Source organism: Netta rufina (genome assembly GCF_964035555.1).
Source record: "Netta rufina genome assembly, chromosome: 29".
NCBI classification, from domain to species: domain Eukaryota; kingdom Metazoa; phylum Chordata; class Aves; order Anseriformes; family Anatidae; genus Netta; species Netta rufina.
This window is the reverse complement of record NC_140153.1, coordinates 3,663,963-3,685,763: the sequence shown is the minus strand read 5'-3', so window position 1 is coordinate 3,685,763 and position 21,801 is coordinate 3,663,963. Positions and strand designations below refer to the sequence as shown.

Sequence of the window (21,801 nt, the reverse complement as noted above, 5' to 3'; positions counted from 1 at the left end):
AGGTTATGCATGTCACCTTCCAGTGCTGTGCCTGTGGAGATTTGCTTTGCGTATGAAGCGGGAGAAAATAACGGTTTCTTACCCGCACAGTGAGTGCGCTCCTTGCTCTCTACATGCCTTAACGTGGCTACATGCCCTACCACCAAGATTGCTGCTTGATTGTTCTTACATAAACATCGATCTGGGATCTCACTGAAAAAGAGTCAAAGATTCTCTTTGTAAAAGTCTTTCATCAGATTCATTTTCTCCTGTCCATCCCTTTCTGAACAGTTAAAAAGACTTGGGAAGACATAGAAGATGTTTCTTGTCGTGATTTCATTGAGGAGTACATCACAGCCTACCCCAACCGTCCCATGGTGCTGCTGAAGAATGGCCAGCTGATCAAAACAGAATGGGAAGGGGACCTGGTGGAAATCCAGAGTGGAAGAAGTGGATGGCAGCCTGGTCAAAATCCTTTTCCTGGTATGGCAATTTCCCCTCTACTGTTAGAAGGGGAAGATGGGCTTAGATTTGAGTGAGGGGTCTGATCAAATCCAGATTCATTGCTAATGTCAGACAGTTTTGGACCAAGCAGGTGTTTTGCTTGCTCTGCGAACTTCTACTGTATAGATGTGAAGGTGAGACTTAAATTAGATGATGAAAACTTCAAAAGCTCTTTAAAGTATTTTGCACATAAAACTTTAAGAGCAAACTGCAATTAACAGATGAATAAGAACGAAACCTATCATCCGCACATGTTCTGTCCTGGTCCTTTCTTGATGTAAGCTCCTAGCAATGTGTTCTGTCCAAGTGCTGGTTTGAGAAGCAGGAGAGAAACAGAATCTGCAACATTCTGCTTGCTCAAGTTCCACAAATTGCAGAAAGAGAGACTTACTTTTCTGTGCCTGTGTGGGTCCCTTTTTGCTGAAATAACTGCGTAGCCACTGGTGCTGAGAAAGATGTGCATTTTCAGACTTTACCATCACTGTCCTAGAACAGATTCCTTTTCGTGCAGAGGAGTTCACATATCACCTGGGGTAGTCTGGTTTCTCCAGCAGTGCCTTGCTGATCAGTTGTTGGACTGAGAAGAGAGCTGCATGTGATGTTTGAGGTCTTGGTAGTGGGCCTCTTTCTAGACTGGAGGCAAAAGTGGGTCTGTAGTCAGTGTTCTCCTGGACATGATGAAGTATTTACTGCCTTGGCTATATGGTCTTTCATGATCCTTCAGTTTGATGCTTTGTCTCCTCAATTCAGTCCTGCTGACTTTAAAAGCATCACTGCTGTTTCCTGGGTTTATATCCTTCATCTAGGAAGCTCTTGCTGTGTTGTGAGTGGTGCTGCTTCTCCTTTTTGCAGGATGACAAACGCTGTGAGTGGATTTACCGGGGTTCCACACGCCTCGAGCCCATGTTTAGCATGAAAACTTCCACAGCCTCTACCCAGGAAAAGAAGCAAAGTGGACAAGCAAGAACTCGTCCCAATGTCGGTATGTTTAATGTGTATCCTGGAATTTGAACAAATGCATTGTGGGCATTTTTGTGCATTTTCTTGTTTTGCTTCTTTTTTTTTTAGTAGAACTCCTGGAGTGTGAGATCTACAAAGGGCTTTATCTACCGGCATAAGGATGTAGCAAAAGCAGACCACAGTTGTGTGAAGTGGCCAGAATCTGTTTGTGGTGACTGGCTGTGACTCAGAGATCAGCCAGTTGCCCATTGTTAATTGCAAATGCTTATGTCTTGGTTGCCTTCATGAACTAAGTCAATGTTTTGTGACTAGTGCAACAAACTTTGTTTGATGCAGAGACTTTCCTTGTTGATATTTTGCTTTTTCTTCTTCCCCACTAGGTGCTGTCCGGAGCAAAGGGCCTGTAGTACAATATACACAAGATTTAACTGGAGCTGGTACTCAGTACAAACCTCTAGAGCAAATGCAAGCAGCTTCGCTGGCTGCACGGTCCATTTCTCCACAGCTTGCTGAGATGGAGTAAGTACTTGAGTCAGTTGTCTGCTTCCGCCACTACCTCCTTTTTGTTTTGTGTCCTGTGCTCAGCTCTTTCAGGCACCATGCTTTCTGTGTAGAGGAATCCTCAGGTGCAGGTTTCCTCCATGGCTAGACTTATTTCCTGGTTATACAAACTGTTTTTAGTTGTGCTTCTGGGGAAAACCATAGATAAAGGCTGCTGGATGACTAACTGGGGGTGGGAGGGCTGACAGCCCAGCACCCCCTGAGCCAAATGCCTTGTTCTTACCCAGGGCTAAAGCTTCGCACTTAACGTATTTCCAAGTTAGAACATTTGCTGCTTCTCTTCTGAAAATCTGAATTGCTCCCTCGTGTCACGTCCAGGCACTGGTCTCCGGCTGCCTTGCATTCCTCCACTTGGACTGACCTGCTCACAGACCTCAATGACTTACAAGGCACTGAGAACTCAGGATCAGTGGTTGGTCTTGGTGGTCGTGAACCAAACCAGATAAAACTAAGCTACGGCCAAGTCACACACATGCCTCCTCCCACCAGGGGCCCAAGTGGGATGTTCTCAGAGGTGCGGGTTTGTGCTGAAGGAGGCCCGGATGAAGGAGGAACTCAACCTTGTGATGAAGGGAGCATGTCTGAGAACACCAGGGTACCTGAGCATGTGCTCTGGGACTTTGTAGGGGAGAGAGATGCTGTCCCAGTTCATTTTTGTCACCAATGTGGATTTCCCATCCGAATTTATGGACGCCTGGCTCCGTGCCAGCATGTTTTCTGCTGTGACTGTGCCTTGCTACATGGGCAAAAGGGAGAAAGGAGATGCCCCAGCTGTAAGGAACCTGTGCAGCAAGTGAACTTTTACTCGCCAGATGCTCTTTAGGTGTAGCAGCGTGTCAGAAACCCTGTCTGCCCCCAGCCTCCATTCTCAGAATTGGATTCCTCTCCCAATACCAGTGCAATATGACTCATTCTGCCCCTGGATGTGGGGACTAACTAGGAAATGCTCCTCCTGTTCTGTTCTGACCTGAGACTTCAGAATTGAAGCCGCAGTCCTGTTCTTCATCTCTTGCATAACCAAGAAGAGAGGCCCAGAGCCAAAGGAGGTCTGCTCCAGCGTGAGGAATGCAATGCTGGCTCTTGGACCTTCAGTCTAGGGCTCCACCTGTGAACGGAAGAAGAGCTGTCCTGGCACCCCAACACTAAGGCACCCTGTCGAGGGTGTAGGAAGGATGTGCAAAAGCACAACAGGAAGACAATAAAGTTGCACTGCTGGGATCTGCCATCCTGCAGTCTTGCTGACTGACAAATCTCATTTTCCATTTAACAGTCCTTGCAGTGGTTACAAGAAACACTTTTTTTCTCTCCCCACAGTGGCTTTGACTTTAGGATCTTGTTTTCAGATTTAATACAAGCAGACACTACAGCCGTTTCCCCACCCTGCCACTAAGTATTGAACTATTTCAAAGACAACTGTTTGGTTTTTTGTTTTGTTTTTTTTTTACACCACTGACTGAAGGCAGCATACTACTGTCTTGAGGGATACTTTTGGGTTAATTAAACATTGCTTTTAGGTTACTAAAAGTGAGAGATTGATTTCTTTGCTCCAGTGTTTTCTTTACTCTGAGGAAGGCCTGGTTCTCTTCCCTCTCTTTTCAGGCTCTTTTACAGTGCCAGGGAGCTGCCAGTGTCAGCCATTTCTGGCTGTCTAAAGTCAGTTGACAGAAGCATCTTTCTATTGCTCTTAAATTTCTGAATGTGTGTTTAACACCTTGCTTGTAAGGCAGATATTTGCTGAAGTTGTCACCCCTTCCTGCTCCTACTGTCTCTTTGTTTTATGCCCTGATAACATAACTACATTTTTCTACCTGTGGAAAAACTAGTGCCTTGCTTGGGGTGGCTTTTGTTTTATCAGTATAAATGGACTGAAAACTTCCATTGTTGTTTTCTCTGAGTGTGAGGGCTGTCTTCCAGGTCACTCCCGCTGTCCTGATACTGTGTATTGGGCTGCAGAGGTGTTTGGGAGCCCCTCATAGCCCTTTTGTCAGTGATACTGTTACATTCCCTCGTACATTCTTATCTCAGTGCTTGTTAGGGACAAAAGAGCCTTCTGTACTTCTTGTTCCTCCCACTGCTCAGTACTGTAGCACTGACTGAGCCTCTGTAAAGTAATTTCTGCTGTTGCAGGGGGTTTCTTCATGCACTGGTTTGTCCAGCTTCCTGAAGTGAAGGCCTTGCTTGTTACATTCCCTCTCACCCTCATGCCTCACTTTCAAATAAATAGCTTTACAGCAGAACTCACTTTTAGAAGTGGCTGAATTCTGACATCTGGTTGGAATTATTGTGGGACTGCAAACAGCACATGGAATCGGAAGTGAGCTAATTTCCACCGTCGTTAGGAAGAACCTGTTCAGTTTCTTTTGGCTGGGCACTGTTAACATCAGTGGGTGAGGGTTATTTTGGCTGCTCCTGCCTGTCTGAATCCTACCGGTTGTATGAACATATGCACCTTGTAAATCACCTCCCTTCTTCCCTTGTGCAGATGCTCTGACAGTCAGCTGGCCCAGTCGAGAAAGCAAGTGGCCAAGAAAAGTACTTCCTTCCGTCCTGGCTCTGTGGGCTCTGGGCAGTCTTCACCTTCTTCACCTGTTCTAAGTGAAACACCTCCTGCTGGAAGGACCGGTGCATCCCAGCAACATCGGTAAACAAAGCTTGTTCACACTTGGTACACGTGCAGCAGAATCCCTAGGTCCTTCTGAGAGTTTAGGGGTGCCAATACACATTTGGAGCTTGTTTATTTTAGTGCAGGTCTTTTGGTATGGACTGACACCTTTGCCAGCTTGTCTGGTCTTGAGCATTTGTTGTCATCTTACCGTATTTTCCCTCCCAGACAACCATTTGGTACATTTTGTTATGGACTTGAGCTTGGAGGGTCTGTTATCAGTACTGACCAGCAATTACCCCCGCAGGGCCCTGGCCATAGGATTTGACGTGCTTGTTTTTGAATGACTCCTGTTTCCACAAGCTTTCTGGGGCTTGAGCGTGGAGCTGTTATTAATCTATATCTGCAGGTGGCTTTTCCACAGTGGTGGCTTTGTCACAGTACAGAAGCCATTGATCCTTGTTCTGAGATCACAGCTGGCTTGTTTCTGCTTCCTTAGTTCTGATATTTTGTGTGTGTGTGTGTGTGTGTGTTCACTGTGGCTGGTAACCATCCCTTTGGGACATGTGCTGCCTTACTATAAGGGAATGCTGGAGCTTGTGTCTGATTGAGCTCAGTAGGAAAGCCAGTGAGGTGTCCCAGTGCGTAACTAGCAGCTGCTTTGTTAGGAATTAAGTGTCTAAAATCCATTTCCAGATTTAGGAGCAAGCACCGCTCTTCCTTAAGCTGCAGTTATTCAGCTTGTTCCTTTTAATGTAACAGGTTCTCAAGTGGCCAGGCAGGCACTGGCACAGCACAGACCTTCCATGGCATGATGGACCGTGTGCCCAACGAGCCCTCTTACCGAGCCCCGCTGGAGAAGCTCTTCTACCTGCCACATGTCTGCAGCTACACCTGCCTGTCCCGCGTCCGTCCCATCCGCAGCGATCAGTACCGCAGCAAGAACCCCCTGCTCATCCCCCTGCTCTACGACTTCCGACGGATGACGGCCCGCAGACGGGTTAACCGCAAGATGGGCTTCCACGTCATCTACAAGACACCGTGCGGGCTGTGCCTGCGAACCATGCAGGAGATCGAGCGCTACCTTTTTGAGACAGACTGTGACTTTCTTTTCCTGGAGATGTTCTGCTTGGACCCATATGTGCTGGTAGATCGCAAGTTCCAGCCCTACAAACCCTACTACTACATTGCAGACATTACTAAGGGCAGGGAGGATGTGCCCCTGTCTTGTGTCAATGAGATTGATAACACCCCGCCACCACAGGTGGCCTACAGCAAAGAGCGCATCCCAGGCAAGGGGGTGTACATCAACACCAGCTGGGAGTTCCTCGTGGGCTGTGACTGCAAAGACGGCTGCAGAGACAAGTAGGTGACTCCTTGTTTGCTGCTGGGCCTGGTGGGTGGGGGCCAGCATCTGGACTGTGCTGCCTGCCCCGATAACAACCCTTTCCTGGCTCAGCTGAACAAACTGCAGCATTTGATGAGACCTTCGGATAGATTGATGTCTTCAGCCTCTCAATTAACCTTAGCATTGTGGTAAAGCTGAGCTCTCAATATGCTCTTTGTGTAGTCTTTTTCTTTTACAGTATTTATGCTTCTGATCTCAGCTGTGTGATACAGCATTTGATTCTGCTGTTCTAAAGTTGTGCTGAGCAGTTTTTCCCCAGGGGCTGTCCAAGGTGGACCTGCAGTGGACTTTAAGCCCATGCAGCCCTGGTGGGCCACAGGTTTTACTCCTGATCAAGTCTTGGGTGCATATATACATGCAGAAAGATGCAGCTTTTTTTTTTTTTTTTTTTTTTTTTTTTTTTTTTTTTAATTCCTGCAAAACCAGTGTGTAAAACTAACCTCTGGGGCCTGGGTGGGTTTTTGTGTCTGTCTCTAGATCAAAATGTGCTTGTCACCAGCTGACAGTCCAAGCAACTGGCTGCACTCCAGGCGGGCAGATCAACCCCAATTCAGGATACCAGCACAAAAGGCTGGAAGAATGCCTCCCAACAGGGTGAGTAGAGCTGTGCCATCTCTTCTCACAAACACCAGCCCCAGAAACTTGGCCTCTGATGCTATCAAGAGGCAGTATTTCCTGAAGCTGAGTGCAGATACTGAAAACCTGCCTCTCTGTTCTTGATTCGTCTGTTAATGTGTGGCCTAGGGTTTCTACGCATTGCTGTGGTATCTGGCAATTACAGCCTCACAGTCTCCCTGCTCTGCTGAGCTTTATGTCACTGCTGTCGCGGGTCCCTTTGCATCGTTCCTGGCACAACATCAAATCTTTGGGATACGTCTTTCTCAGGGAGGGTGATTAAGGTCCCAGAGAGATGTTTCACTGTTCTCCTTTCTTTCAGGGTTTATGAGTGTAACAAGAGATGCAAGTGCAACGTTAACATGTGCACCAATCGCTTGGTCCAACATGGGCTCCAAGTCCGGCTACAGTTATTCAAGACTCAGAACAAAGGCTGGGGCATTCGCTGCCTTGATGATATTGCTAAAGGCTCTTTTGTCTGCATCTATGCAGGTAGGATCTCACCCCACTGAACAAGGAGTTAGAAACCTCTTAGGTTTGAAACAGCTGCTGTGAATGAAAAGCCTTTGTTGAGCCAGTGTTCTTCCAGGTGGTCATATGTATGCAGATACAGAACTAGTTTGTGTTGCTTAACAGGAGGGAAAAAATAAATACTGAAAAGATCTGGTTGCGTCCGGCTTGTGTCAGGCCTGAGATGTATGCTTTGTTTATCTCAAAATGCAAAACCCATTAGAATGGGTGTGAAGCTCTTCCTGTGCTTGTTAAAGAAACAGGAAGGTAAAAACTTAGGTGCTGAATTTGCAGCACTTTGATGCCCTTACCTTGCCCAACTCTGAAACAAAATGCTGCTATGGCTGCAGCACCAGTGTCAAGAGAAGTGATCAGATTCCCAGAGCTGGCTCTGTGCACTGAGGGTGAATCAACATATACCTCCTTCCTGTTTACATTGAACCAGTCCCTGAGACATGGGCACAAACCAATAAAATGCAGAAGTTGCACGGCATGGTTGCATTAACTCTGAAAAGAAACTAACCATGTGTATTGCCTGATTTCCTGTGTTTTGTTTTCTTGCCCTTAATATTGTTTCTGTGCTACACCCTCACCTCCAGCCCAAAGCCTTCAGAGAAAAAGGCAGTCACCATGTTTGAATTGCTGTTCAGAGATTTCATTGCTGGAAGCCTGTGTGTTAACAAGGGTCCACTTCAGGTCAGGCATGTGCTTCAGATTTTTATTACCTCAGGTATTAGGATAATATGTTGTCCTTTCCCAGCCCAGCTTTGGAATAAGGTGCTGTCAGTCCTGTGTGTGCATCACTGAGGCCTTGGAGAGGACAAAATGGGTGGGGTAGGAATATAATCTGTGGAAAACTCAGTTTGCTTTTTATTTACCACTGCCAGGGAAAATTCTCACGGATGATTTTGCTGACAAAGAGGGATTAGAGATGGGTGATGAATATTTTGCAAACCTGGATCACATTGAGAGTGTGGAGAACTTCAAGGAGGGCTACGAGAGTGATGCAAAATGCTCATCTGACAGCAGTGGAGTCGACCTCAAGGAAGAAGAGGAGGAAAACACAGGCACTGAGGAGCAGGAGGAGTCCAATGAGGACAGCTCTGATGACAACTTCTGCAAGGATGAGGACTTCAGCACCAGCTCAGTATGGCGCAGCTATGCGACACGACGGCAGACCCGTGGCCAGAAAGAGAACGGGCTGTCGGAGACAGCCTCCAAGGATTCGGGGCTCACCCGGCAAATCAGCCACGATGAGATGGCAGTAGCTGCCTCCTGTAAGCTGCCAGTGTCAGAAGAGACCTCCAAAAACAAAGTAGCCTCATGGCTAAGCTCCAACAGCATGTCCGATGGCTTCCAGGACCATGACAGTGCCTCCTCCTTCAGGATGAGTGAAGGTGGTGAAGCCAAGGCCTGCAAAACAGATCTCCCTGTTGAGAGAGAGAAAGCATCTGCTCCTGCCCTGGGCGATGTGGATGGAGAGTCAAAGGCACTGAAGAAAGATGTAAGGAAGGTTTGTGGAACTGGGATATGTGTATTGCAGCCTGCTTTGCAGGCATGGATGTAGAAACTTAAGACACAGATGTGCCTTAGCTGTGCTCTTGCTTGAATGGGTTTTCAGCACAACTAGGTTGACTGTGGTGCTGTTGGATGTGTGTCCCCTTGCCCTATTTACTTGGCTTTTGCCACCGCGGGGGACGTGGAGGTGCCCTTTCCCTTCCTTGGGCATGTGGTGGCACAGAGGCTGTGAACAAATGACTCAGCATGAGCTGGGCTGAGCTTGCCCCAGCTCAGCACCGCTCCTGCCCCAGGGTGCTGGGTGCCTATGCAGAGGGTGTGCAGCCCTGAGAAAGGGAGCCACCACAGCCCCTGCCTGGCTGCCTGAGCTGGTGTGGAGTGAGCTCAGTCAGGGCTGGGGACAGTGTGGAGACGGAGGTGGTCTCTGTCCATCCTCTTGCTCTGGAGAAGGGGACTCAGAGCCCCACCAATGGGGTGTTAAAGGTGGGGGACCTGCAATCATAACTTGACCCTTCTGGAGCACCCCAAGGACCGGGTGTCACTCTGAGCAATAGGGACACCCAGGCTGATATTTTGCAAGCATATCCACAGAAGGGTTGAAGAATGCTCCAAAAAGGAGAAATCTTAATCTTCTGTGTTTGTCTTTTGTGCAGGAACATGAAGATTCAAGCAAATTTCCTGGGTAAGGTTTCTTAAATCATATTTTCCTGCTTTTTATTTCCAAATTTCCGTCAGAACCCTAGCATTGCAGCAATTCATTCAACTCTGTTACCGCCATTGCCGGAGGGAGCTGAGAGGCTGGGAGGGCCTGGGCTGTGCCCTGGTGTGTGCTGGCAAATTAAATGCTTGGAGATAATGGTCTCTCCCAGATCTGCTTTTTTCAGCTGCTGGATCTCTATCTGGCATGCAGACAGACCTGGTGGAGATAGAAGTATGACGTGCTCTTCTCCTCACCTCCATAGGCTAAGCGACCTGGGAAGGATGTATGGCTACAACCCGAGCCCTCCCAAACTAGAAGGAATCCGGAGGCCGACAAGCAAAACAGCCCTGCTGCAGAGCAGACGACACTCTGTCCCCCTGCAGCCCACCACAGAAGTAAGCACTGACCCTTCAAGCTTCAGACATGGGCTACAAGGGGTGAGCCTGGTTCTGCCTTATAGCCCCAAACTGATTTGGTGAAAACCTTGAACTGTTGGGTTTTGTATATGCTGCTTTTGTTCCCAGCTGAGTACCAGAGCAGTGCCTTTGGTTCCTACCTGTGATTTACTTGGAGAATTCTGACTTTTGGAGATTCTTGGAGAATTCAGACAGTGTGGATCTCTCTTGGTTTTGAAAGCCCCAAAATTGGGAGAGTTTGTGTTTGGTCTTCATGTTAGAATGGGATGTAGCACCTTGGTTTGCATGTCCAGCACCCCGGGGATCTATTCCTCTGCAGAGCTGGGGCTAGGAAGCCATCTGTTGGGGAGATAGCCATCGCTGGCCTTTGTTTTGGGGGTTATTCTCCCTTCCCTGCAAAAACCCAGAATACCTGATGGGCCAAAGAGGACTCATCTCTGCATTGGTGCCACAGGAGTAAGCAGCCTCCTGTAGCCCCACTGCAGATTGGCCTGTGAGGTGGGGTTTCTGTCCCCTTGTGGTTCAGTGTCCACGTGTGTTTGCAAAAGGGTTTCCTAGAGTATGGAGTAAAAGAGTAAAATACTGTTTGGGGAAAAAGGAGCCTTGAATGTCGCTTGAAAAGCATTGGACCAATGCTCTCCCCTACCCAGGCTACACTCACAAGATGCTAATGCCTTTTTGCAGGATGTGCTGACCCTGTCAAGCAGCACAGACAGCGAGGGGGAGAATGGGCAGACAGTGGCAGGGCAGGCCCAGGGCACCACCAATGACAGCGATGACATCCAGACCATTTCGTCGGGCTCTGAGGAAGAAGAAGGGGATGACAAAAAAAACTCCTCTGGCTCAGGTGAGGACAGTTGCACCGCACTGGGTGAGGAACACTGAGAAATGAGAGGTGTAGCAAGAAATACTGGCCAGAAACCGCCAGGAAGAGTTGATAGTTGCTGCCCCCAGTGACAGGGCATAGCAGCTGTTTTTCATGTCCTGCTCCAAACGTCTCTGAGCTAAGTGTTACAGCCAAGGCTGGAAGCTTCCCAGTGCTCTGCTTGTGCTAAAACTCTGCAAAAGCCAGTCTTCAAGTTCTACATAATAGTGAATATATAAGAGAAAGCAACCGTGTGATGCTTTTTATGGTGGGTGTCCCATCTCTTCTGGGTTGGGTGGAGGGCTGGGAGGTTTCCAGGAGCCATTTCAAGGTGGTGCTTTAGATTTGAGCTGCATCTCGAAGAGGCTTATCACCCCTCTGTGAGAGCAGAGCACCTTGGGTTGGCAACACTACTGTGGGGTTCCTCTTCTGAGAGATGACAAGAGGAAGTGGCAGCCATTGCTCCTATGTTGTGGCAGGTCCTGTTAAGAGGCAGGTGGCAGTGAAATCCACCCGAGGTTTTGCCCTGAAATCTACTCATGGGATTGCCATCAAGTCAACCAACATGGCAGCGGCCGACAAGGGTGAGAGTGTACCTGTCCGCAGAACCACACGCCAGTTCTACGATGGAGAGGAGTCTTGTTATATCATCGATGCCAAACTGGAGGGGAACCTGGGCCGTTACCTGAATGTGAGTCACAGCCCTCAGCAGCTCTGTGGGAGCACTGCTTGAGTGTGATTTGAATTAATCTGACCTTGGATAAGCACCCTAAACCTTGGTTTGTTGTCCCTGCCTGTCGCTGTTGTGTTGGGTTGTTGCTGTGTGGTATGATGCTGGTTAGGAGCTGAGCCACCTCCTGGCCACCCCAGCCCCTCCTCGAAGGGTACAAGTGGGTGATTGTTGCTGATTTGGGCAAGATTTTGGATGTATTTGGGGTGAAACTAACCCTGCTGCTCCAGTACAGTGGTTTCACTCCTTTCCTGGATAGCAGACAAACCTGTTTGCCCCTTGCTTCAAGGTGGCAATGGAAGCCCTGAAAATAGGGCATGAAGAGGGAATGTCTCTGGTTTTCTTAGTACCCTTAGCATCTGAGAAGAGAAAGGGACAGATCTGAGGTAACCTGTGCTTTTAGTGGGCCTCTTCCTCCCCAGGAGTAGATAAACACAAACAAAAAGGGAAAAGAGCTCGGCTAGCAGGATGATTCCCCACCCCCAGAGTGAAATAGGGGAGGCTGTTCCAGCCCCATGACGTGTGGTGAGTGGGATGGCCAAGTCAGTCCTTCCAATGACTGTTACCTTTGCCTACTTGGATCTAATGACTCAACACTAGTCATGCAGGCAGGGGAAGGAGTGTGCCCTGTCTCATCAGGATTTCACTGAACCCAGCAGTCAAATCAGGAATGCTGCTTGTTTATAAAGGGTTATATTTATTACTGGCTGGTCAGCATCCCTCCTGACACAGGAACTTGCTTAGTGCTTGTCTCTGGTCCCTTTGCAGCATAGCTGCAGCCCAAACCTCTTCGTACAGAATGTTTTTGTGGATACACATGACCTCCGCTTCCCCTGGGTCGCCTTCTTTGCTAGCAAGTAAGTCAGAGCGCTTGGGGAAGGGCGGGTGGACTGTGCCCACTGACAATTTGTGGGCCTTGGTTGAATCCAGCCCCTTGGCTGGGGCTGCGTGACCAGTGTGGGCTGCTTCATCCTGGTAACCACTGCACTGGTTTCATACCAGCCTGAGCAGGGAGAATGGGCTTGGAGATGAGTTGGGTGAGGACCTCTCTTCCTGTGATAGATTCTGCTGCAGTTTGCATCAGTTTGGGGCATTTCCAAGGGGGAGAGATGAGCATGGAGTAGTTGGCTGCCTGGGGTGTTTGAGTCACCAGCAGCAGAAGGATGAGCCGCCACCTCACAGGCAGCACCAGGCAGGGGTAAATCCCTGCTGTGCTCCTCTCTGGCGCCACAAGCATGATCTCCCCTTGGTGAAGCCCCATGGGAGTGATTCATCAGGGAACTTTGTCCCTTGTTCACTCTGGAGCCAAATGCAGCTCTGCTGGCTGCTTCACTCTTGCCCTGGGGAAAGCTGGACTGCACTGCCCTGGCCAGAGCAGCTGTATGTAAGCTTTGCTCTTTGCTAGCAGGAGATTCTCCTGTTTGGAACAGCCTATTCTCCCAGCATGTCCTTGTTGTGCACTTACTTTTGTTGATTCTTTCCAGGAGGATACGAGCTGGCACAGAGCTGACATGGGACTACAACTATGAAGTGGGCAGCGTAGAAGGCAAAGAGCTGCTGTGCTGCTGCGGGGCTATTGAGTGCCGTGGGCGGCTGCTCTGATCCCACTGGTGCCCCCCAAGTGCTCTGGATCCCTGTTGACTGCTGGCCTGGTCCTAGCTTTCCCTTTGTGAGGATAAAGTACTGTTTCTTCTGAGCAGAGAAGGGTGGTGGTTGTTTACTGGTGACTGTTACAAAGCTGAGTACCACGGCTATGAGTTCTCCTGTTCATTTGAAAATTGGGTCATCAGCTGAACACGGACCAGAGCCTGGTGTAATGCACCTGGAGTGGCTGCAGTAGGGGGTAACACCCCAGCCAGCTACCTGATGCTGGGAGCTTTGGCTCCACTGTGTCCCATGGGCTACATTAGCCCTACACCAGTCTGATTTGTCTCAACACCATAGAAAAGGGCATTTGCTGAGCTCTGATGTAGGACAGCTGATGGAGGTCCTTAGCTGTCACAAGCAGCTGTTACTGTTCTCTTCTAGCTCTCTACTGAATTTAAGACAGAAACCTCCAGGCAGCTCCAGCCTATGCTGATGGTGCTGCTAGTCAAGTGTTTCCAGCAGGAAATGCTTTGTAGAGACTCGAGGGAAGCACTTCAGCATTGGGATGGAGCTGTTGCTGTCCATGCAGCCTTGGGTCCAGACTGGGAGGGAAGTGACAATGGTGAGGCTAAGCCGTGTAAGAATGGACCAGTCTGGGAGGTATAGCAATGCAAGTGAATTTGGGTGGAAAAAAGCATCTCTCCTCAGCTCCTAGCTCTTGTAAAAAAAAAAAATTGTTTTATTGTTAAAAAGCAATAAAGTGTGTTTTTCTACTGAAAAAACTTGCTCAACTTCACCCCGACTTTTTGGCCACTTCCATCTGTGTCATGAGGTGAAAGTAATGCCAAGGTTTGCTGTGATGGCAGAACAGGGGTGAAAAAATTAACCTGCTGCAGCAAGGACACCCCTACTGCTGTCACTGTCCTGCCAGCTAACCACTGCTGTGAACTATGCTGGTCCAACTGACACATCTCGCAGAACAAAAAGCAGGATTTCTACTTCCTTCGGCAGCTGCCTGCCAGCACCAGATGAGCCCAGACCTGTTAAGATGTGCATAATCAGGGGCACGCAGAGGTCAAAAAGCTCCTACAGGTGTTTTCACCCTCCTTTCCTTATAGCACAACACTCGCTACAGCGTCAGCTTCTTCACGAGGAGAAGCCAGTGTGAGGCTGGTGCTGGCAGGCAGGGAGGACGGGACAGCTGCCTGCCAGCCAGGGCCGGCTGCTGGATGTGGCACAAACACCACTACTGTGCTGTATTTTTTCCAAGTACTGAGGTACAATTTTAGGTGTTCTTAGTGGTTGGGGTAGGGAGGAGGAGGGAAGGGCGTGTCCGAGGTTCAAGAATGTCAAGCAAACACTGGCTAAAAGTGGCAGATTTTACAAATCAGATTCAGTTTGTAGAGCAAAACCACCTGGAGAAGCAATGGAGCAGCAGGAAGAGGGCCGCAGCTCTAAGAGCAGGGCTCCAGCCACCGCTGCGTCCTCAGGCACCCGGCCCGAGGGCAGTGCTCAGCCTGTGCAGCTGCACTCCCACAGGTGCCCCACACACACTCCCCAGCCACCAATAAACGGGGTTGGGGGTGGGGGGGGAGCAACCAACAGCTTTCTGGGGCCTCGGTGAGCTCATGCCCAGCATTACAGTCCCACTGAATAGCAGCTTTGTGCTCCTGGTGGGGCAATGCAGGCAGCCGCTCCGCTCCCTGTGGGGCCAGGCTCCCATGCAGGGCAGCAGTCCGCTGAAGCAGCAGCAGCCCAAGCACCAAGCAGGTTCTGAAGCTGGGCACAACTTTCAGAGCAGGAAAAAAAAAAAAAGACAACACCCCCCCCCACCCCCCAAAACAAATAAAACTCTCAAATTCTGCCCAATTTTAGCACTGCTCTACTGAAAGCTGAAGGGCTCAATGGTGCAGCATTGCTACACCCCCCCCCCCCCCCAAGACTGGGCTTGCCTTTCCAGCCACAGATGCTTCCCAGGCTTTTTTTTTTTTACCGAAGTTTATTAGTTTTTAACTTTTAATATATTTAACTTTTTTTTTTTTTCTTAAAAAAAAAAAAAACACACAACAAAACGCATTTTGGTCTGATGTTGGTTAATGGTCCTTTTCCCCCACCCCTCCATGCTGGGAGGTCTCGCTGCATCCAGCACTGCGCCCAGCAGACACATGGATGTGTGAGGCAGAGCCAGGACTGGCTCCTTCCATCTTCCAAATAAATAGAAACAAAAATCAATCACAAATTTGTCCTGTTACAGCTGGGGAAGGGACCAGGAGAGGCCACAGAGAGGGACAGACTCTGCAATTGAAACCCATTTACAGAAGAGAAATGAGCGGATTAAAATCCTCTGCGAGACACGAGTAGTGACTAAACCCTACATCTTCCTTCCCGAGCACTCCCTAGTGTTGTCCAACAATTCAGCCACTGAAATACCCAGGACTACTTCATCTGCTCCATCCTCAGAGAGCTCTGAGAGTGGCAGAGCAGGGTCTGTGCCCACTTCTCCACCAACTCCCCCACCTTGAGCCTCCCTTGCTTGGTGCCAGCAACAAAGCCGGGCACAGGTCAGGGAAGGGGCTTTTCCAAACTGTTCTCACAGGGTTGGCAGCAGGGCAAAAACCTTTCCCCCAGAGCCCACACCCATCCCCGCAGGCAGAGCTGGCCCGGTTGCGCACCGGGAAGAGGCACAAATGCCAACTGCAGAACACGCTCCCCTCCAGCGAGGGGGATGGTCGGAAACCAGGGACTAACGCGGGGCAGGGCTCGAGCTCTGCACAGCTGGAGCTGGGCTCTCCAGCAACAGCCACTCCACAGGGCTGCAGGGAGGGGAAGGAGCCTTCCCAGAGGGGTGCTGGCAGCTGGAGAGGGAGCTGTCTGCACTCTGCCTGCCCTGGGGCACCACGGCAGATTAAGGCAGCAGGTAAAAGGCAGAAAGGGAATCAAGGGTGGGTGTGACACGGAGAAGCAGCGACCGCTGCCACCCCCAGAGCTGCAGCCCCTCCGGAGGAGGCGACGGAGGGAGCTGGAGGTCAAGATGGGCTCTCCAGGGTCCCAGTTTGCTCTGCCGGACCAGAGAGGGGAGAGGATAAAGGGGACGGGGCCCCTGGTGCTACGTGAGGGTGGCGTGATGGGATTTGACATCTCACGGGTTTGGCCTCCGGCAGGGCCCCCAGCCGCCCCTGCCAGTGCAGACACGGGGCGAGGGTGCTCAGTCATTTTTGCGGTGATTGTTGTTGAGGACCGGGTGACCGTTGGACAGGGGCCCATTCTTTGCCACCTCCTCCTCCTCCTCCGAGTTGTCTGTCTCTTCGCGGTCACTCCTCTCATCTTCCACCACCTGTGGGGGGAGAGGAGAAGTGGGCAGATCGGTCAGCAGCAGCAGGGCCAGGGCAACATTTTCCTGCTGTGCCTGAGGTTCCCTGATCCCAACCACTCCAGTTTTCTCTCCACCCCAATTATTCTCCAACAAGAACATAACAGGACTTAGGAAGCCGCTCAGCTTCCTGGTTTGGGGTCCAAATCCAATAATGCAACCCCCAGCCTCCACCTTTTAACCCAGGGCAGACCCATTCCCTTCGTCCCAAGCTGCACAAGCCAGGTCCAGATCCAGCCCTTGCAGCAGTACCTCCCTGCAGCATGAGGGCTGCAAGCCACCCCCAGACCCCTGTCTTGCCTTTCCAGTTATGAACTTCTGGGCCATGCGGATGATGAGGTAGGCCCAGAAGATATGCAGCGACTGCAGCACCGCCATCATGAAGTTGAAGAAGTAGTAGCCGAAGAAGGCAGGGTAGAGATCCAGTGGATAAACCACTGTGCAGTGCATGATCCTGGCAGAAGAATTAGCTCTGTTATGGCAGGGACTGGCCTCCCACACCCTGTGGGTATTCCCATCCCATGCCTCAGTTTCCCCACACCTTCACCAGCACCAACACTCACCAAAAGGGCAGGATAACCAGACGGGTGACAATGAAGACAGCAGCAAAGACAATGAAGATGTTGTTGCATGTGTTCCTCCAGCCAGCATAGTTGAACATCTTGGCAGACTGAAGAGCACGGGGTGAGCGGCAGGGAGGGGACACAGGAGGTGGCCACGGCCATGCATGTGGTGGTGGGGTTGGGGACATACCTCCAGCAAGTAGTCAGAAGAGTCGTGCAGGGCCATGATGAGTGTTCCTGCGCGGATGTAGTTGGCAAACCAGGAGAAGCTGATGAGGATGATGGTAGCAACATGGTGGATGATCTGCTCTTTGAAGTCCTGCGCCCAGGAAAGGGGGAGGGAGGACGGTTACACTGACCCTGCTCCAACCCCCAGCTCCCTGACATGCCTCTTGACCCCAAGACCCCCTCCAAGATCCTCCCAGGCAGCTGGTCTGGTCTCCAATGTCCACTACTAACATGGAGAAAGCCCTGCCAAGACAACCCCACATCTGCCAGCCCTGCAAGTGGCCTGGCCCCAGAGAGCCCCACAACCCACCTTGCGCTTGACATCAGAAGCAATGCTGAAGAGCAGGGACCAGTAGAAGGAGAGCTCAATCATGTAGTACCAGTACTGGGAGGGCAGCATGCTCTGAAAGACAAAGGGACAGGTTGCAGGGGATCTTCCCTGTATTCCAGGGGGTTCATTCTCCCCTCCACAGGCATCAGCCAACACACATGGCTGCCAGAGGTGCTCTGCGCAATGCCAGGGGTTCACTCCCCCTCTGTGGGCATCAGGCAGACCCACATGGGTGCCAGAGACCCTCCCACAACCTGGGCACCCTGATCCCTGCCTCTGATCAGCCAGGCAGCCCCTGAAGGCAGGAAGGGCTGTGGGACGAGGACTGGGATGGGGATGGGTGCTCACCTGGATGGGGTATCCTTTCCACACCTCCCGGAGATCATAGAACCAGGGCTTCTGTGGGAGGAGAGAGAGAGAGAGAGGTGTTAGGTGGAGGCTGGGGGCCAATGGGGCCAGGCACAGGAGAGGCCAGTACTTACATCCACTATGACAGCCATGCCAGCAATGAAAGCAATAAGGTAAAACGTGAATCGCCAACTGGAAAAAGGAAGCAGATGGTCCTCAGACGGGCACCAGGGCGAGGGAGGGACAAGGACGGACCCACCGGCCCCATATTCCACCCTCCCAGGGCAGCTCCCAGCCAAGTGGGTCCCCACAGCCCCATGCACCCCAGGGACATGGCAGTCCCCAGTGGCCAGCCCAAAGGGTGACGGTGACTGCGGGGACGGGCGTGTGGTCTCACCTGGCCTCCCTGAACTTCTTGAGCAGGCTGGGCCGGTCCTGATTGCGGCGGCGCCGAAACCAGCGTTCCACCTGCCGCACTGTGCAGCCGCTCTTCTTGGAGAGCATTTCCACATCAGCCTAAGGGCAGCAGAGATGTCAACATCATGCCACAATGCCCCTGCTGAGCCGCTTGCCTTCCCCCAGCCACAGAGCCCATTTCAGCCCCAACCACCACGCACACACACCTCACCTGCTTGGGGTGTTTGGTGGTGGCAGCATAGAACTTCTCCAGCACGGCATTGGGGGTGGCTTTTAACCTGATCTTCTCCTTGACGTTCAGCAGCCCAGCCAGTGGGGTGGCCACGTACCTGAGGAAGGAGCAGGAGCACACAAGGTGCCCCCACTTCTGTGACACATGGCTGACGCGGCCCCATCAAAGCCACCCGGGGACCCACAGCTACTCCATGCCTCAGTTTCCCCATCCCACTGCTGTCTGGCCTTGCTACAGGCAGCCTCTCCAGGGCAGGCTTCACCAGGGGGTATTCCCCGGGTCCCTCCCTCACCCCAGGGCTGGGGAACACCTTTGGACTAGGTACTGCCCCCCTCCCAGGCACAGCGCAAAGAGGCACGGCCGTATCCGCCCCCTTCTCCTACCATTCCAACAAAGCCTCGTCTGTTCCCAGCCTCAGCTTGCCATTGTTTGCCCAACAAATCGCTCCTTAAATGCTGGGGCCTGCAGCCGACTGTGCCGTGATAAGGGCAGCAGAGGATGCACAAAGCCACGCTTGTGCAGGGCCACCGAGGGCAGATCCTGGGGCCTAAATCCGTGCTGGGGGCTAGCGACAGCCTGTGGACAGAGCTCCCAGCCTGCAGGGTGCTGCCGCCAGCTCTCAGGACTCCCAGGTTCGTTCGCCACCAGGGCTGAGGACAGGGTGCCACCTCCAGGCGTTTGCCCTGCCTCTCCCCCGGCTAAGGCACCACAGCAGGTCCCCAGCCGCACACCCATCCCCAGGGGTACAGCTATGGCTGGGCCAGGGAACCCGGGCAGGGAGCACTCACGTCTCAAAGAGGTGCCGGACGATGAGGAAGAGGAAGGCCAAGGGGATGGTGATGTAGAGGTCAGAGGCTTTGGCATACACTCGCCCATCGCGATCCTCCAGGTCGGCCCAGGTGAGATTTGCCGGAAGCCAGAGCCGTTCCCACCAGAAATAGCTGTACAAGGTCTGAAACATGCTGTGGGGAGAAAGAATTAAAGGAGATGATGAAGATGGCACCTTCCCCATCCCCCAGCAGCACACGGCCAGAAAGGATGTCCCCTCCCACCAGCCACCGGGGCAGGAAGGGACAGTTTGGCCCCAGGGCTGGTCCCAGCCAGCCGGGTGTGGGGCTGGGGACAGCCGGGCTCAGAGCTGGGTGCACGACAAGCCAGCACCTCAGCCCCACATCGCAGAACCCAGTCGGGTCCACAGGCAGCCCCAAGAGGACCAACCCCACGCCCAGAGCGGGAGCAGGGCCCGTCCTGGGGACCCCCCCGGCACAGACACGGCTCAAGCAGCAAAACCACTCTGCGGTTGGCACTGGGGGAAGTGCCACGGGCCTGAAAGGAGAAGCAGCGCTCGGTGCTGCCCAGAATAGGATCCCCGGTGCTTAAGTGTTGGACCCCAGCACCGCCGCCCTCTACACCTCCCCCGGGCGAGCGGAGCGCGACCCAGAGAAGCAGGGCCGAGGATGGGAGCCCGTGAGCGGGGACACCCCTCTGCCTGGTGCCCCGCCTGGCCTTCACCTCGGCTCCCAGCAGCCGCAAGCCCCCGTGAAGCGGCCTGGGGCCGGGGTCCATGGGGCAGTGGGGGTCTCCCTGCACCCTGGGCTGGCCGGGCGCTGGGCTGCGGCGAAGGGACTTTGCTCCGTGCGCCGGAGAGGTCAGCGGCTGATCATTAACCGGGGCGGGCTCCTGCCTGCGAGCCGCGGGACGGATCCTGGCACAGGCTGGAGGGAGGAACCTCGCTCCCGGTTCCAACATCGATCCCTGGCCCGCTTCCCGCGGCCTCAGCGGGGCACGCACCGAGGGGACGCGCACGGCCCCGTTACGAGGCCACCCGGCCCAGCACGGGCCAGCCCCGGGCTCGCCCCCCGCGTTCGGTCCCCGGCCGCCGGGAGGGGAAACGCGCGGCGGGGCGGGGGCGGGGGCGGGGGCGGGCGGCCCTGCACGCCCCGAGGGCGCGGGGTGAGGGATTTCATGGCCCGGGGCACAACGGGCGCCTTGTGCCCGGCCCAGAAAAGCCGCGGCCCGGGACACGACGGCCCCGGGACGCGACCCCCGGCCGGGGGCTCGGGGCTCTCCTGCCCCGCGCTGCCGCCCGCCGGGCACGGGGCCGCGGCGCTCCCGTTCGCAGCCCCGGGAGCCCCGGTTCCGAACGAGGCTTTCGGGGCTGGACGAGCGGGACCCCCCCGGCCCCCCCCTCCCCTCCCGGGGAAGAGGAAGCGCCGGGCCCCGTTTCGCAAGCGGCGCTCGGCCGGGCGAGGCCGCTGCTAGGGCCGGGCGGCAGCGGGCGGCGCGTAACGGGCCGGGCAGCGCCCGCGGGGCCGGGGCCGGGGCCGGGAACGCCGCGGAGGGGGCGGGCGGGACCCCGCGGGCCGGTCCCGAGCCACGAGGCCCCGGGGCGGGAGCGCCAGGGGAGGCCGCAGCGGGGGCACGGCCGGGCCCGGGCCACGCCGGCTCGGGGGGTGGCCGCTGCTTAACGCCGGGGACCGCTCGGTGCCCCCAGCTGGGGCCGGGAGCCCCGGTACAGAGTGGGGGAGGACCCGGGCCGCATCCCGCTCCCCCTCCCGCGGGGCTCTCCCGCTGCTTCCCAGCCCCGGGGGGGGTCCCGCGGCGCAGCCCCAGCCCCGGCACCCGCTCGGGTCTCTGCCTCCGCCCGGCCCCGCCCCGGGGCTGCAAAAATGGCGAGATTCGGGCGGAAAGGAGGAACGCGAGGCCGGCCCGGCCCGGTCCCGGCCCGCCCCCGGCTTGCCCCCGGCCGCAGCCTCCCGGAGCGGGGCCAGGGCCGCTCCGGCGCCGCAGGGTCCGAGCTCGCCCCCCCGGTGCGGCTCCCTCGCCGCCGCCGCCGCCAGGCCGGGCCCCCGGGCCGGCTTCTGCCCCGCGGAGCCCGGCGGCGGCCGCCCCGCGCCCGTGGCGCCGGGACCCGGCTCCCTCCCGCCCCCTCCCCCCCGGCCCCACTCACGCCGCCACCGCCCGGAGCCGCCCGGAGCCTCCCGGAGCCGCCGCCGCCTCGCGCTGCCGCCGCCGCCGCCCCCCCGCGCGCGCCCCGCGCCAGGCAGCGGGCGGGAGTGACGTCACCGCCAACGCCGACGGACGGCCCGGAGGGGAGCGGGGCCGCGGGGCGGGGCGGGGCCTCGCGGCAGGGGGTGGGGCCTCGGAGTCGTCGTCCCCCTCCCCCCCCCCCCCCCCCCCCCGGCATCCCCGCCCGGGGGCCGCAGGAGCTCGGGGGGGGTGCCCGCAGGCAGCCCCCGGGGGTCGCCCGCCCCGGCCCTCCCTCCCCTCCCCGCCCCCCCCGCAGCCCCTCCCCACCGGGGGGGCGCTCCCGGTGCCCCGCTGCCGGCCCCTCACCCCCCCCCCCGAGGCAGAGCA

The 21,801-nt window shown here is 54.4% G+C and overlaps 2 protein-coding genes across 2 annotated transcripts in view; one reads left to right on the top strand and one right to left on the bottom strand.

The window, feature by feature from the left end:
• Positions 1-13,699, top strand: part of SETDB1 (SET domain bifurcated histone lysine methyltransferase 1) — a 17,836-nt gene extending 4,137 nt beyond the window's left edge. The window contains 16 exon segments of the mRNA XM_084303347.1: positions 40-89; positions 271-398; positions 400-462; positions 1,336-1,465; positions 1,824-1,962; positions 4,487-4,645; positions 5,369-5,971; positions 6,492-6,608; positions 6,952-7,121; positions 8,027-8,643; positions 9,311-9,339; positions 9,620-9,752; positions 10,458-10,620; positions 11,118-11,329; positions 12,137-12,225; positions 12,853-13,699. Of these exon segments, the coding sequence (XP_084159473.1) occupies positions 40-89; positions 271-398; positions 400-462; positions 1,336-1,465; positions 1,824-1,962; positions 4,487-4,645; positions 5,369-5,971; positions 6,492-6,608; positions 6,952-7,121; positions 8,027-8,643; positions 9,311-9,339; positions 9,620-9,752; positions 10,458-10,620; positions 11,118-11,329; positions 12,137-12,225; positions 12,853-12,970 (2,920 nt within the window). The 3' untranslated portion in view covers positions 12,971-13,699.
• A 1,252-nt stretch (positions 13,700-14,951) lies between these two features.
• On the bottom strand, positions 14,952-21,489 carry CERS2 (ceramide synthase 2). Its single transcript, XM_084303442.1, has 11 exons — positions 21,395-21,489; positions 19,233-19,406; positions 18,424-18,541; positions 18,193-18,311; positions 17,930-17,987; positions 17,796-17,846; positions 17,427-17,519; positions 17,079-17,207; positions 16,889-16,995; positions 16,626-16,779; positions 14,952-16,289 (listed from the first exon to the last, which is right to left on the bottom strand). The coding sequence occupies exons 2-11, from the start codon at positions 19,403-19,405 to the stop codon at positions 16,161-16,163; spliced, it is 1,131 nt and encodes a 376-aa protein (XP_084159568.1). The 5' UTR covers position 19,406; positions 21,395-21,489; the 3' UTR covers positions 14,952-16,160.
• Positions 21,490-21,801: the final 312 nt, after the last annotated feature.